The sequence below is a fragment of the Takifugu flavidus genome, chromosome 7 (assembly GCF_003711565.1).
Source record: "Takifugu flavidus isolate HTHZ2018 chromosome 7, ASM371156v2, whole genome shotgun sequence".
Classification (NCBI taxonomy): domain Eukaryota; kingdom Metazoa; phylum Chordata; class Actinopteri; order Tetraodontiformes; family Tetraodontidae; genus Takifugu; species Takifugu flavidus.
This window is the reverse complement of record NC_079526.1, coordinates 11,251,327-11,267,582: the sequence shown is the minus strand read 5'-3', so window position 1 is coordinate 11,267,582 and position 16,256 is coordinate 11,251,327. Positions and strand designations below refer to the sequence as shown.

The window sequence follows — 16,256 nt, the reverse complement described above, 5'->3', positions numbered from 1 at the left end:
CTTCTATTTACTGCATATTAGGGACCAAAATATTCCTGCTACTAGCAAAGCTCTATTGTTGAGGTGAGGACCTTTTGGCTGGTCTCCACCACTTCAAAGGCCTAAAGAAATGTCTGTGCAGGAGCTTGTTGGTCGGGACTAAGTAGAAAAGAAATGATCCCTCTCTGTATGTTAAAAAGCCTTTATTGTGGTGGCTATAGAAGGGGATGGAGGGGGGGGGGTTGCAGCGATCGTGCACCTTCGGCAGGGAGTCAAATGTGAAAGGACAGTTTGGAGGTGAAGACGTGACGTTAAGGTTGAGGTTGGAATTGGGTCCAGGGTCTGAGCAGGGGTTCGAGTCAGCTGGGATAGATGGGAGTGATGTGTGTCGTCTGTGACCTGACAAAGATAGACAAACGAGTGTGTGTGTGTGTGTGTGTGGTGTGTGTGTGTGTGTGTGTGGTGTGTGTGTGTGTGTGTGTGTGTGTGTGTGTGTGTGTTTTGGAAAGCAGAGCCAAACGAAGCACAACTACAGTTTATGAGGCCGTATTAATAGAAGTGAGACAGGGAAAACGATACTTGATTTAAACACTCGTGCGCGTCTCCAGCTGCCCCGGCGACCTGCAACATTCTGAATTTAAAAGCGACTCCAAATGTGCCTGTTATTAACTTTTGGTGAAGCTTCCATACATTGTAATAACCCAGTCGTACGAGCTTGTTTTGGGGTGTTTCCTCCTGTGCGTATGTCTACAAAGAGAAGATGGGAAATCAGATATTCAGCAGATTCTCGGGCTTGATGAGGCCATTGATCTGTCCGGAATGTCACCTTTTGTCCACAGCCAGCAGAAGCATTCCTCGTTTCGACCTGCAAAGACTCGTTTTTGGGGGTTTTGCGTGCATAGCTCTGGGCAGGTATGCCTGAGTTTTAGGGCCTCAGATCTGCCCAGCAGCTGGGAAACTCAGATAAGCGTTCTGGAATCCCATCTGATACGTAACGAGTGACGGGATCCGACACTTAATGGCTTCAGGTTCGGGAAACCTGAATTCCTGCCTAATTTTAAATGCATGTGGACGGCTTAGCTCGATTAAAACCAGCCCAAAAAGGTCCACTGAAGTCCACAAGTGAGGAGAGTAATCAGAAGATCCATGGCAACGTATGTTTGGAGACCGTCGTGATGCTAATTCACAGACGAATTTACCACCATGCTGCCATCGATTTAGCTGGGGCTGCTAGCTCGCTGGCTAATGTCTCTATGTATTGCTGCTCTTGGGCCACACCGGTTTTTAGGCCTGTTTGTGGTTTGTTTTTTACTTTCTTCAGGGCAACAGTCTTTCCAAAATAAGACTCAATGGAGCACAGCTGCTCCCCGTGAATCATAGAGGACCAGAGCCAGGTACTGTTTTTTCTTTTAGCGGGCGACTTAGCTCAGAGAGAATCATGTCCACAATGAGCGACAGGAAGTCTTCGCCACGCTGACATGAAGATTGCGCAATAAATCCACAACAAAGACTCCGACCTGCCGAGAAAATAGATCTTTGGAGGGTAGAAATGCGCGGCCACATCTACCCTACGCATGACTACTCGGTTATATAAACCCTTTCAAAGCGAGCTCATGGCTCTTGATCATGAAATAAAACTGAGCAACATCTGCACTTTGCCCATCTGGCCGTTCCCACTTGGTCCAGAAGAGTGTCCTCAGATGCCCCATAATACATTTTGATCAGCCGACCAAGTTTAAACTGTTATTATTGCTGCTCGTGTTTATCTGATGAAGGGAAGGTGGCGAGGAAGCGCCTGGTTGACGCCTCCCTGCAGGTGAGAGCTTTCACAGCCCTTTAATGTTCTGAAATGAAGCCGCTTCAAGGCTCGCGACTCTTCCTGTGTTGTTCATTCTTCTCGCTGAACCACTGCGCGACGCGTCGGGTCCTCCCCCTTCTGTGTTCCAGGGTGGGGGAGTTTGGAGCCAAAGGAAGAGGTCCTGGAGGGGACAGATGAGTATCAGAGCTGTTGCACACAGAGCAGGAGCCTTCGCCTCCTTCTAACCAGCAGTTGTTGCATTCATGCTGCACCTCCGCTGCATCTCCTGGTGAACGTCACTGGTGTGAGCGGTCCCGCGCACGCAGGGAGAAGATCTGGGATTGTACCAGCCGGTAAGTCCAAGTTATTCCTTCAACTAAGGAGCAAATTTGTGCTTTTATCGTGTTGCCTTTGAAGCAGAGGATTAACTTCATGCATGCGATCTTTTTAAGTGACTCTAAATGGCCATTTAAGGGAAAATGGCAGAGACTTGAGCAAATCATCCACCCCCATCCCAAAAAGAGTGAAACCTCTGTTCTTGATTATTGGATCTGAATCACCCACCTCTCACTGTGGCGTGGTGACCGTGAGGCGTAAAGGCATCGCTCTCATTGATCCCATCACTCACCGCTCCGATGACAATCAGCCGACGTTCCAGTCGTTTTCCAACCCCGGCGGTCGTTCCCACACACGAACAACTGCTTTAATATGGTCGACAACAAGAAGGACTCGCGATAGCAACTCACAAAAACAGCAATGAGAGAATTTTTGCAGGCTCAAGTTATCGGAGGACCTCAGAAAGGTGACATGTCGTTCACCTGTGGGGAGAATTTTCTCCACTTTCCTCCCAGGGTCCAAAAAACAGGTGCATTTGTTGACTGGAAACTCCGAGTTGCTCCTCGGTGTGAGTGTGTGATGACTGGTGCCCGGTCCAGGGTGTGTTCCCGGCCCATCGCCATCCCCAACCCTGCTTTAATTGTTGTTTGAACCGCAGCTGAAGCGGTTTTTCGTCAGGTCAACTTGTTTATACGGAGAGGAGAAATCCATTTGGGGGGGCAGAAAAGCAATTCCAAATGAGCAGTATTGATTTTTACAGCGGCAGGGACTAATGGTGCTGCAAAGTGGTTGTACAGGTCACAAACAAGCCGGCGCCGAGCCCCCGTCTACCTCATCCCGGGTTCCTCTGCAGGGTGGAAGGACCAGAAAAAGCTGTAATTGGCCTCAAGTGCAAGTTTCAATCAATCAGTCGCACAATAATCCAGATGGGAAGCTTTCGTTTTCCATTTTTTATTGTTAAAATTGACATTTGGATAATTGGGACAGGCGCTCAGAGGCGATATGGCGAGGAGAGTTTGTCGTGGAATTTTTTGAGAAGTAAACAATGAATCTAAGTTACTGCGTAGGAGATGGTTTTAATCCAGTCGGTCGGTCAGGATACACACACGGAAGCATGCGGAGAGATCTCTACTTAATGTACACAGTTCTGATCTTATATAGTTGAAGACCCGCCTCTGAGGCGCGGACGTCTGCACAGGACACAGGACGCCAACACAGGAGGTGCGCGCTGTATGCACCTCAGGAGTTTGGTGCCTTCACAGCAGGTGTCCCGGCTGGCGCAAGAAGTTGAATGACTGAGGATGTCCCCCCCTCAGTCGTTTGACGCTGGTCTTCTTTCAACCTTTGTTTCCTTGTAAATGAATGAGGAACCAAATGGACTTCATCTGCTCTCCCAGTCTCCACCACACCCTTCCTAAATTTCCATTTCAACCCTTCATTTTTGCACTCAATTTGCATTTCACAATAAAAAACCATTTCAGGGATTCACCCTGAACAGGTGGAAACAGGCCCATCCGGGTGTGCAGTTCTGTCCTCCACTGAAAAGGTGGGACAGGATCGGAAATCACAGGAGGGATTTTCTCCCCCTCCGTTTCCCTGGTGTTACAGTAACGCCAGCTGTCTGTTAAGGAACAGACTGCTCTCATTAGCTTGTGTGGCTGTCGTTTCCTGGCAGGAAATGCAGCGCTCGACGCCTCCTCTGTCTATTTCTGTTTGTGTCGGTCTGGCTGTGGCGTGCTGATATAAGTGTGCGTGACGTGTGCTCAGCGTCAACGGCAGTTTACGCAGGTGATAGGTTTTGTGCCCATTTTCAACAACTAACCAACAGCTAGCTTGTTTTTTCTTAGATTTCTCGCAGCTGTAACGACACAGAACCCCCCAGAACTTATTTCCCCTCTTCTCATCTTCAGGGTTTGGGAGCCATGAACGCCTCTACCCCCGCCAATGACACCCCGTTCTGCTACTCCATCAACAGCCCCCCCTTCAAACGACAGAGCGCCATCTCCTCGGTTTACTTTTCGGCCATCTTCAGCGCTCTGGGCCTCATCTCCAACTTCGTTGCTTTCATAGTTCTGGTCAAGTCCTTCCACCGGACCCACAACCGATCCCGATCCTCTTTCCTGATTTTCTTGGGTGGCCTGGTGGTCACGGACTTTTCCGGTCTCCTGGTCACGGGGTCCATCGTGATTTCCTTCCATCTGACGGGCTTCAACTGGCGCAGCTTGGACCCACACTGCCACTTCTGCAACTTCATGGGGATGTCCATGGTGTTTTATGGCCTTTGCCCGCTGCTGCTCGGCGCCACCATGGCCGTGGAGCGTTTCATCGGCATCAATCGCCCGTTTGCGCGCTTCACCGCCATGCCCAAGAGTCGGACCGTCTCCATGGTGCTGACGGTGTGGTTGCTCGCCGGCCTCATCGCTCTGCTGCCTGTCATGGGCTTGGGAAGCTACCACATCCAGTTCCCGGGCTCCTGGTGTTTCTTCAACGTTAGCTTCGAGGGGAGCGACCAGGTCTTCTCCCTGCTCTTCTCCCTGACGGGGCTCTTGTCCATCGGCGTGTCGTTTCTGCTAAACACGGTGAGCTTCGTCACTTTGATCAAGTTGTGCTGCAAGCAGGACAGGACGCAGCGTCGCAGAGATCACGAGATCGAAATGATGGTCCAGCTCCTCCTCATCATGGTCATCGCGTCTATCTGCTGGTGCCCTCTGCTGGTGAGTTAGCCGGGTCAGTGCAAGTGAGACGGGTTTGGGGTTTTCTGAAGATTAAACAGATGAGTTATCAGCAGCATACCCGGTGTGTTTGGTAAGCCAAAGGTGCAGTTTGGGAAATCAAAAATACACTATTTAGCTTAATTGCTTTGTTTTTGAGAAGAGAAAAATCCTCCTTCCAGGCAACTTCAAACAACTTTTTCGAGTTTTCTGACGGCTGAATGTGACTGAATCAAATGCCAACGGCAGAACATGAGACAGAGTCTTAAGCTCATTTTCTTTCAACCATGCTTCATTTATCCTCAGCAACGTGGCATCTCCACTTGAAGTGGATCAGGAAAAAAGCCTTCCAGGCCTCGTTACAGCTTTAGGGAATTTAGAGCCTTTAATAGTCACAGATAACATCTCCTGCTCCCACAGAAGCTTCCAAGTGTAAAAGGCTCCGTGTTGCTTTGACATCACACACACACACACACACACACGCACACACACGCGCACGCTCAGAGCTGACCAAACACATCTTTCTGCACAGATATATATTCTGATGATGAGTGGGGTGCCCACAGATGCTGCACACGGGAAAAAAGTTTTGTTCTACGTAAGAATGGCCTCCTGCAATCAGATATTTGACCCCTGGATTTACATCATGTGTCAGGTGTCCCGACTGAGGCGAGTAAAATGTAAATCCGAACCTCAAAGTTGTAACCACAACGTGGCTTTTCCCCACTGTGCTGCCCACATGTGTCTGCGCTGTCAGCACGCTGTTGCCGCCGATGTACATCGGGTACATCGTACGATGCAAATATTTGCATTGGCGTCACGCTTCATAGTCCCGCTGGAATGCTCCCTTTCTGTTACTGCTGCTCGCATGCTGGTGTGATTTTTGATTTTGAACACATGACTGAATCTCTGATGAGTATTTCACTTGTTTTGTCACAACTGATCATGTGGTTTTACTAAGCTGATTCCTGAAAACATCGTTAGCATCATCGTTAGCAGAGCTTGACGGTCACCATGACCAGGTGTATAGGGTATGTAGTAATCCTATAGTGGACACCAATGGCAATGTACTTCTCACAGCTTAAACTAGAAGACAATTTGTCATCCCTAAAGGAGCTTGATAGCACATTTTGCCCCCATGAGAGGCTGTAGGGCTAATGCTGAGAATGGGCTAATGCTAAAGCTAATTATGCACCTCTATCTAGGCAGTGGGGATCGTTAGATGGCAGGAACCTCTACATCCAGAGGACCATGACAAATGTAGCTCAACCCTCAGCAGATCATCTGTGCGCATTCTGGTTATGTAGAAAATGAATAAATAAATCTGCTTTTTTCCATCACCACCAGGTCTTTATTGCGCAAGCAGTGCTGTCCAGGCAACCGTTCCAGGTCGTGAAGCTACTGATCGGCATACGCTTCGCCACTTGGAACCAGATCCTCGATCCATGGGTGTACATCCTGTTCCGCAGGGCGGTCATTAAGAGAATCTACCCTCGCTTCAACTGGTCCCGGGACTCCATCATGTCGAAGTACTCGTCTTTCAGTGACACCATCCGCAGGTTTACCAGCTCTTCAAATCGGGGCTCCCTGAACTGATGGACAGAGGACTGAAAGTTCTGTCACAGCAGGCTGGATCTGAGGCTTCAGCGGCATCACACCAACACACCCGCGTTCACACCCGGAAAAGTAGTGACAGACCTGTTATTTGTGCACCAGGACTGAAAAGAACAGCATTTAAATACTTATTTAAATACTTGTTCCTGCTTGAAAATGGTGCTGAATGACTAATTAAGCCCTGATTTAGATACTTTTTAAAAAAAAGTCCGCTCTTATTTGCAGTTCAATTGTTTATGCTCTGTTTTAAAACTGTTCTCGGCCCTTTCGTCTGGTTTCATTTTATATCTCTACCAAACGAAGCTGTAACCACACGACAAATCTGAGTTCATGTTAAAGTTCGCCCTGTTTGGAATCACATAACGTGCATGTGGGGACGAGCCCGAAAAAAGGAAACATGTGAAACTGGAAGCAACGTTTCCGCCTTCAGTCATCAGTCATGTGACACACTATTTATTCCACTGCATGGAAGTCGTAGCATGTAAACAAACATACCTGATCCAGTCGTATCTGTCAAATGAAGGTTTGAGTTGCTCGAGTCCTTCACAGTATTTAGTCTGAAGGAATAAATTCCTGTTACGTGAAAAGTACCACGAGATCTGGGTGATCCAACGTTGCTGAATATGGGTTTGATGTGTGTCTATGTGATCAAATCCCCAACAAAAAGGATGGTCTCTGTTTCTGGTAAAGCGCATGTAAATGATGAGGATAACACCTAAGTGAAATAAAAGGATCAATGATTATGGTTTTAAACACGTGACACGCGTGGTTTCAGCGCCCCGCGTCGATCCGGAAACACCTGCCGTGGATGCAGATGAGTCTGATGGATTTCCTTTTCAGGAAAGGGATTATGTTCTGTGCTCTGGGAGGCTGTTCTTGGAAATTATTGAGGAACGGCCGCAGTTCCTCCTTTCCAGTAATAAGTGTTTTGGAAAATTTGACACAGACAACACTGGCGTCCTATTTTCAGCAGATTTCCACACACATTCTAAAAAAATATATGCTTTTTTGACAATTTGAGAGGTCCAGAGTGACTGTCTACAGGTGGCTGAAGGAGATATTTTATAGGAGATATTTCTAGGAGATAGTTTATATATAAGTGGTGATGGAGAAGCACACTCGTGACCCAGGATGTTTCTCTTTTCCTTTCCTGTTTCTTTTTCACTGGGTTTTTAACAGAGGAAAAAGCTTGACTGGAGCTTATCTGACTTCCTTTATTTCCAAAAGGGTGGGTGATTGTTTTACAGCTACATTTCCTAATGGATGAAAAGAGTTCACATCCTTAACTTGTAAAATCCCACGGATGCTCTGGAGAAGCCATGCAAGACCTTAAAATTAACATCGGGGAGTCAAGTTCTTAACATTAGTGAATAAATCCCAAAAACAACGAACATGATGTCATGAAAAGCTACAACACGTAAATAAAGCCTCTGTCTGGTTAATGAGCGACATTAAAAATAAGCAGAAGGAGAGGGAGACCAAAATAAAGGCTGCTGTACACACGTCTGTAACCTATGAAATGTTTACATTCTCCCGTTCTTGACATCCCCGATGGCTCCCCACACGTCGTAAAGAAAGACGTCGGGGAAGGCGAAGTCTCCCAGAACCGAGTCCAGAGCTTCTGCAAAGTCCTGGGGATTCTTCTTGTCCTTTCCTGCCTCCACGATGGTGGTTGCTGGGGCGAAGAAAGAGTCGGATCAGAATCCATACATATTTGTAACACTTCATTTACGTTTTGGTTTACTTTCCAAGGTAAAAGGGCACATTTTTGTAAAATTGTGACATCACATATTTGAATTTTCACTAAGGCTGAATGCATTTTAAGTCAGTGTTAAATGGAGACAGTCATAAATTTCTCTTCCGTCTACAATAATCTCACGAGACCTCGATTTTTATCATACAAAAACTAACAGAAGTCAAGGAATTCAAATGTGTATTATTAGAGCAGATTCACATTTTCATGAATTATTCCCGAAGGAATAATGGATACAGGAGTGGTTTCTCAGCTGTTCCCTTGAAACCTGATATTATGACATTTACAATGACAAATTACTCCAAAGAATTTGTAATCTCAACTAGAGGCATTCTGTTCTTTGTTTTTTTTTGGGGGGGGGGCAAGGGTTGCAGATGAAAGTACAGAAAGTAAACAAGCCAAGGGCTCGCACTGTCATCCTCCTCTAACAGTTCTAATCACTTCCTCCGTTTCGCTGAGGATCAGTCCGGCCGGAGCAGATGCCAGCCCCCACGTCTCGGGGGGAATTCCTCAAAAATGCCAGAGACTAAAAAAGGGCAATTAGCCGCGCTGGGGCTCGTATGCTCATTCAGTCACCGTTAACCTCAGGCAGCCCGTGGTGGACAGCCCCCCTGTGGGAGCGCCGCTTGCTCTTTTAGAGTGGCACAAGTGTGAGGTTACCCAGCTCCAGGTCTCTGATGCCCATGTAGCTCTCCAGCAGGTCGTCCACTTTCTTGGTGGCCTGCTCTTCAAACTCGCTCTGCTGGCAGACGCAGTGGGAAAGTATGCAAATGTTAGTGGAACTTTAGAGCGGCCAACACATCGTCCCCTACCAGGACTTTTTATTTAGGACCTGTGTTTATGTTGGGCACAACTATCATTCCTGGACCTCTAATCTATCAGCGTGTGCCACTCATGGGTTCTTTTTTCATAGGTAGCTGTTGGAAAAGTTCAAAATTCAAGCTAATACACACATCCTGTATTGACATCTGGGAAATAAGAATTACTTCGTTTACAGAGGCCGCTTCCTGTAATCAATCACTGATGTGTGTTCCAGGCACAACAACGTCTTATCGGCTGTAAAAATATGCCTCTCCATCAGTACAGTTCTGTTTGTCTGGACTGGGCCGGGTTCGCACACAAAGCGTGAACTGGGGTCCACACGAGTGGCCTTTTCCCCAGCGGGACTCACCACTTCCTGAACCGTGGCGGCGCCCTTGGAGCGAAGACGCAGCGTCTCTCTCCCGTTGGCCATCTTGCCCTCGCTGGACTTTGGCGCCCTGGTTCTCATGCCGATCATGTCTGACCACAAAGCCCACACAGATGCAGGGTTTAGCTCGTCTCGCCCACGTTGACAGGCTCATTTTGGTGGCACGCACTAGCAGGACTGTAAAACTTGCATGAAATCTCTCATCAGATGCTCAATTGATGCACACAAAGATAACCTTCTCCTCAGAGGTGATTACTTCCTCGCTAACCACCAGCTCCGGCGCACCGTGACTCTGATTAGCGTAATAAATCATTTTGCCCACAAAATCAAATTCAGACGATGCAGCGGGCTGTTGCACTTATTAAGAAAAATCCAATTTACATCCATTAAAATTGAAAACGGCAGCTTGATGCGGCGGAATAAGAACGCAAGCTGATCATGGCATGTGTGAGACGCCACCAGAGAAGGATTATTTCAAAATTAGACTCTAGTGTTGCCCTCAGGACAACAATCATTTAGAAACGTGCTTAAAACTGTTAAAGAGAATTTCCTTTGGGTCCCATACTGAACCAGGAAATCCACATCTGAGACACCAGAGGATGAGGATGAGGTGGCAAAGGTGCATTTTGCTCTTTTGCAATTGTTTTACTGTGAAGTTGACAGCCTGTTTGCGGGAAATCAGGCTAAGCAGTCACCAATCAGATAAGTCAGCTTCCTATTTTGAGCACTTGGGCGGACTCATCGACCCTCTTATCGTTTGTGGGATGGAGCGTTTCTTGGGAAAGACGCACAAACATGCATCTCTGTGGTCATGTGCAATCCATATTCCCATTTATGACCAATACTGACAGTGGGGGAAATAGAATTTCAATAAACAACAGCTGATTGGTCACTTGTGAGCCTCTGTTTCAGTGGCCAACACAGAGCACCAGTGTTAAAAACGCTGGAACGCGACCCAACGCTGGAATGTCTTCCCAGAAATAATAAAATGAGATCAACTCTTTTAAGGTCTGTTATGGAAAATTCAAACAAACTGTCCAATATAACACAAATCAGATGGATAAGTGTTTGTTGTTTAATTCGACGCAGGCCGCCGACAAAACCTGCACGCGTTCATATTTCATGCCGATAAATTTACGGTTGTCTAGCAACAGTGAGCGCTTGGATCAAATATTTACAGTTTCTCTGGCAGCGGCTGCTGTGCGACTTCAGTCCGCCTCTCTCTGTTAGCGTTCCCATCACACTGAGCTAAACACCCCAGAGACCTCAGATATAATTTATGGGACCTTTGATTCCATATCACAGGCTATGGAAGCTTAACGCGGCAATACGAACAGACGTCCAAGCTGACCGGGGGACGTTTCGGGTTTGTTTTTGGTCTGTGAGTTTCTCGAGTGTTGCCAGTCAACTGCAGCGGTACAAGAACTTCCCACGACTTCGATGACGCTGAGATTTATGTCGCCACACCCTGGAAATTAATTCTATAAACACTTGGAGTGGAGAGTGACCTCCAGTGTGACCTTGTCCTTCAACTAATGCACACCACGAGCTGCTTTTGTGCCAGTCTTGTGAGGGTGTGCTAAGAGAAACAGGATCTTTCTTTATTGTGCATCTCGCTTGAGTTACATGATGGAATTCACAGGATTTTGCCCAACGCGCCTGAGCGGCTGATTATTCTGCACTCCCAAGGCATCAATGTGAGCCCTCAGCTGGGAGCCATATCACCATCGCACCACATTACTGTCTGTTATTGCAAATCTTACTTATTTTTGTACGAAGCACTGAAGCCAGCACATATTTTCCACTCACCGAAGGCTTTCTTGGGCCCCACCAGGCGGAGAGTGAAGGGAACGCCCCTCGGCTGCTCCTTTAACATCTTGGCCACCTCGTAGTGTCGACAGCCCACGATGCTCTGGTCATTGATGGCCTCTATGTGGTCCCCGACACACACGCTCTTCAGGCGGTCTATGGTGCTGCCCTCCTTTATTCTCTGCAAACACAAACAGTGAATAATGGGAGACATTTCGATGGAGCTCAGTAAGGGAGCCTTCACCTTGATGAAGGCATATCCGGCTCCGTTGTCTGTGATGGTGAGCCCCAGAGCGTCCTCCGTCTTCGTCACCTCCACCTCCTTCGTCTCGCCTCTGACGTGAGCGAAGATGAAGTCTTCCAGTCCGATCTGGCCCCCCAGCAGTTTCTGCATGTCCACTTTATGAGAGTTGAGCGTGCAGAACAGGATCTAAACACGGGAGCAGGGATATAAAAGTTTATGGGGTCTTCTTCACTGCAGTTTAGACTCATGTCAGAATTTACATCATTAAAAAAAATCACAAAATAGATTCTGGCAAAAAAAATGTAATTTTTTTGTTTGCTAATTACATTGTTACTCCATTTAAAACATATTTAAGTGTGAATCCTGAAATTCCTTAGGTGTGCTTTAAACAGATTAACCAGCAGAGGGCGGTAGAGGCGAACGGTGATTCTGCTGCCTCCTTTGTCAGGAATATGACGTTGTCATGTTCCAGGCTCGATACGTCACTCACGATCCCGCATGCTCATTGAAGAATCAATTGCTTATCTTGATAAGTGGATCAGCCCACAACTGCGGTCCAAGGTCGTCCCAGAACTGCAACTCCCTGCAGCTGCTGGAGCTCCAAGGTCAAGGAAACTTTGCCACCGCTGTCATAACTGCCATTATCATGAACCACTTTCCTTTAAAAATCTCAGACAAGTGGTCTCAAGGTCTTAAGGTCCAGTTAGAGGTCAGGGTTTTTCAGATACTACACTTAACAGGAAAAGGTCCTGCTAATTCTGTTGATTCATTTTTGTAAGAGCCAGTGTTTCGTGTCTACTAGTAACAGAGTAAAGAGATCGTTCTTCATACGCTGGCAATGCTAGGCTAACCTAAGAGTCTTCACACAGAGAGAAGCTCCTATTTTCACTGAAATTTTAAAACACAAATAACAAGGTGCTTTTCTGAAAGTGCTTATTATTAATTGTTTTTTTAAACTTTTAAGTAAATTTTAAAAATGCGCAGCCATCATCAATTACCAAGGATTCATCAAGCTCAGCTAAAATGAAAACTTTGTATCCATCACTGCATTGCAGCTCGGTGACAGATAGGAAAGGTGTTTATGGTGGACTTCATATCACTGCTGATAAGAAGAGTTATTCTTCTGTTGCTAAGTAAATCTGGAGGAGCATCATCTTAAACAATCCTTCTAGGGTTGAGGGAAATGATTAAATATACCATCCATTCAAAATAAACCAATCAATCACATCCAAACCTTTTCAACTGATAACATCTACAATGGTGGTTTTATTATAATTATTTTGGAAGCCTCCTATGTCTCCACCTCCACCTGCCTCCAGGCTGCTCTGAAGGACATTCAGTCATAAGAAGACGCTGATAAGTTCTTCAGCCATATCTGATGTGAGTCTTTTCCAACCTGTGGCTTTTGCTCGTGATATCGGTATCTCTCCCCTGACCTGTGAAGTGAGTCAATGCCGACTTCTCAAGGCTTCTCAAGGTCTTGTGAGCGTCCGATGGCTTTTGATTCTGCACGGTGCTCGACAGAGTGGTGAAACCTGAAGGCCATTTGCAACAGGGCTTAAACCCTCTGTGTTTAGTCTCACTAAAATGCAGACTGGGGACATTTTTAACACAGAGGTGTCGGATCCCAAGTCTCTTTTTTAGCCTTATGGGCCCATTCTGTCTGTAGGATCTGAAATAAATGATGAAATGATGGACAGCGTGTCCTCTGAGGCAGTTGTGTTCCGGCTGCTTGCATCACTGTACCCCAGCGCCTGTTATCTGTTTGCTGTTTTGCAAAGATCAATACGTGTTCGTCCGTAACTGCGTTGCGTGTAGTGATTACTGATAATGCTGTCTGCTTATTTGCTCCCATTATTGATCCAGAGCAGAACAAGTCTGGCCAACAGCGGAGGCTGATCCTCAGAGCATGATGGCAGAAAAAGGAGAAGAACGGATCCTATTTACAGCCGCTGTGTCTGATTGTGAATCAAGAAAGAAATTCAATCCTTTTTAATTCATTAACCCCCCCAATATGAATCCTTCGCACCATATCTGGGTTTGTTTGGTACCTCTGAGGGGGAGATGTTGAAAACTTCAGCGATCTTGCCGTACAGCTCCCTGACGTTAGTGAAGCCGTGGATCCGGCCCGTGGGACTCCCGTGAGCCAGCTGGGTGTGGAAGATGAGCTTCGGCCTCGGGTAGTCCGGCGGCCCAGTCGGCGGGGGTGAAGGAGGCGGTGGCGGAGGCGCCGTGGGCTCGGCGCAGCCCTGACTCTGCCTCTGGTTTTGGGTCTTCTGGTCATCCATGACCTCAGCCCCCGCTACCTTGGAGTTAAGTGGGCTCATAGCCTGCCCGTTCTGCATCAGGCTCCAGCTCAGGTCTCCCGAGAGCCTCGAAGGTGCACCGCAACTGCAACGAGAGGAACTCTGTCCTTGGTCAGCCAGGCGGGCACCCGGAGCGTTGAGGTGAAGACAAGAAATGAATTAGTGATGAGAGGAGCCCGGTAACAGTAGCTGGAAGAGGCCAGTCAGACACTGGCTGCTAGAAACCAAACACCCTCTGAGACCCAGAGATGAGGATTATATGTGTTCTACCTGAGCCTCTGGCAGCTCACGCACAGCACGCACATACACACCACCTGAAACCGCCTTCATAATCCCTCATCTCCCCCACACCTGCAGGATGCCCCACGCCTGAAAGAGGCAGGAGTCCTTGTGATTTGTGAAACAATGCAGAAAACTGTGAGATTTTCATTAAGAGCGGCTAATAAAGTCGCAGGTAATACGATCCCCCTGGCTAAAGTTCACAATCCCCCTCCACACACACAAACACACACACACACACTCATACCCTACCTCTACCCTTCCCCGCTGCACACCTCACTGACAGATGCTCGCTGATCCCTCGGTGATCCGCCAACCTTTGCAGCCCCGAGGTTCACAGGTCGGTGAACAGGTGTCTCATTTGGATGTTGGTACCAATTTCAGATGCCAGGAAACCCCAAACACCCCAGGTGAACGTCAACATGGAGCCATTTTGAATAAAATCCCCCACTCCTGGAGCCAAAAGGTGAGGTGCCAAACACAGGTGATGAGGAGAGGCTTGTAAACCTCCTCTTACCCATCAGCAGAGGCTTTTCATGCATGAGCGGAACCAAAGTGTGAATATCCACATTTAGGGCCACTATTTAGCGCTTCAGCTCCCCACCAATGAGTGTCATTGATTTTAATGAATTATTTTTCCACTTTGTTCCACTTTCTGTTTTTTGTTTTTTTTTTAAATCAAAATCAATACGATCCACAAAAGCTCCCTATTTGTTTCTCTCCCACTCTGGAAATTCTGTGGAAATTCCATTTAAAAACCATCTAACGGTGGGTCACCAACACTCTGAGTACCTTGTAGATGGCAGACCTCTATTATTGCTGCGGAGAACCCGAGATGCTAAACGCTAAAGTTAAACTGATTAGCAACAGGATTATTCAATTTTTGTTGCTGAAGACTCACGTCTGTTGAAGTCTTTCAGGTTTAGGCTGCTTCTGTCTGTCAGCGAAGGCCTTTTTTATAGGCCAAGGTGTTGTTAGCTATACTCAAGGTCAGACTTTACTCCTGCAGCCGATAATGCAGCTCTGTCTCGTGAAACCTCCCATTGTAGATAACAAACGCTCTCTTGAGCTAAGGCGTACCCACCAACACTTATGTGACAGTATATCTTAAAACACACGTCTAGCTAAGGAGAATTCCGATTACAGAGGAGGTCTTTTTCAGCTCAAAACGGCCTTTCCCACTTCCAGGAACACCTCCTCAACAGTATATTACAATGAAATGGTCAAACTCCTGAAAAAGGAAGCATTTATGCAGCTCAACTTGTCGAGTGCCTGGAGGGAAAAAACACGCTAATGTTTTAAATTGCTAATTCTTAGCCTTCTCACGCCGTCCAGGTGCAGTTTCAGCATCAATCAGATGCAAAAGCTTTGCTTGCAGATTTTCTAGACAGCCTAAAGAGGCTTTGAGTGTCGGGACTGAGACGAGGGACCGTACACTGGCTAGCTTTGCTAACGGTGCACTCATGAAACATGAAGAATTCATAACAGTTGGTCGCTCCTCCTGACTCTGCAGTGATTATGATGCATGAGAAAATAGTGTAATCAAGCACTGATAGCCACAGAAATGTGGTTTCATAAAAGGAAATTAAATGCGCCCTTGTTTAACCTATCGGTGCGCCGAAGAATACGGGTTATTTTCATTCAAGAATGTTGAAGGCCATTAAATATAGGTCTGTGGTTTCAAAGCATTTGCTGTGACTAATAGAAATTACTGTTCTTTTCTGAATGCTTCGTGTTCACGTATGTGGATTGAATGTAATTCTTTATTTTTAATCTGCTGCGTTACGCTGAACACAGCCACCACAGAAGCTCGTGATATTTACGCACGGCTCATATTCCCACTGAAAAGATGAGCCTCAATCCACAAACTCTGGCCTTTGTGAGCGGTCTTTCCCCGCGTTCTTGGCTTATTCAACCGCCACACTGATGAATCAATTGAGAGACACGCGTTACGGCCTACGCCGCCGCGTCACCCCCTCCTCGCGTCACGGGTTCCCTCACAAAGCGTGATTTCCACCTCTTCATCTGCTCTTGTTTCCTCCCAGAAGGAGATAGGAAAACATGGATCTTGCTGTGCAGATTTTGTGGAGGCTGGTGTGTTTGCTGCGTCATTCTTTGTTCTCTCCCAAAGCTTTCGCTTGAAAGCAGCAGGACAGCGACGATAAACAGGCTGTAGAAACAGCTGGGCCTGGCTATAAAACTATAACAGTTGAAAAGTAGAATAGTTGTCACACTCGT

At 47.0% G+C, this 16,256-nt stretch overlaps 2 protein-coding genes across 5 annotated transcripts; one reads left to right on the top strand and one right to left on the bottom strand.

Annotated features, from left to right (window-relative positions):
- Positions 1-1,886: 1,886 nt before the first annotated feature.
- tbxa2r (thromboxane A2 receptor) lies at positions 1,887-7,025 on the top strand. 3 transcript variants are annotated; one of them, XM_057038891.1, is made up of 4 exons: positions 1,887-2,130; positions 4,024-4,827; positions 5,357-5,504; positions 6,172-7,025. In XM_057038891.1, exons 2-4 carry the CDS (start codon positions 4,036-4,038, stop codon positions 6,303-6,305), a joined length of 1,074 nt encoding a protein of 357 aa, XP_056894871.1. In that variant the 5' UTR covers positions 1,887-2,130; positions 4,024-4,035; the 3' UTR covers positions 6,306-7,025. The 3 variants fall into 3 exon arrangements, with proteins under 3 accessions (XP_056894871.1, XP_056894873.1, XP_056894872.1); XM_057038893.1 differs by having other exon boundaries at positions 1,888-2,130; positions 5,357-5,493; XM_057038892.1 differs by lacking the exon at positions 5,357-5,504 and having other exon boundaries at positions 1,898-2,130.
- Positions 7,026-7,632: 607 nt separating this feature from the next.
- gipc3 (GIPC PDZ domain containing family, member 3) lies at positions 7,633-14,105 on the bottom strand. Of its 2 annotated transcripts, none has more exons than XM_057038896.1 (6): positions 13,485-14,105; positions 11,434-11,619; positions 11,190-11,370; positions 9,363-9,472; positions 8,852-8,930; positions 7,633-8,113 (listed from the first exon to the last, which is right to left on the bottom strand). In XM_057038896.1, exons 1-6 carry the CDS (start codon positions 13,776-13,778, stop codon positions 7,962-7,964), a joined length of 1,002 nt encoding a protein of 333 aa, XP_056894876.1. In that variant the 5' UTR covers positions 13,779-14,105; the 3' UTR covers positions 7,633-7,961. The 2 variants fall into 2 exon arrangements, with proteins under 2 accessions (XP_056894876.1, XP_056894875.1); XM_057038895.1 differs by having other exon boundaries at positions 8,852-8,933; positions 13,485-14,100.
- Between the last annotated feature and the right edge of the window lie 2,151 nt (positions 14,106-16,256).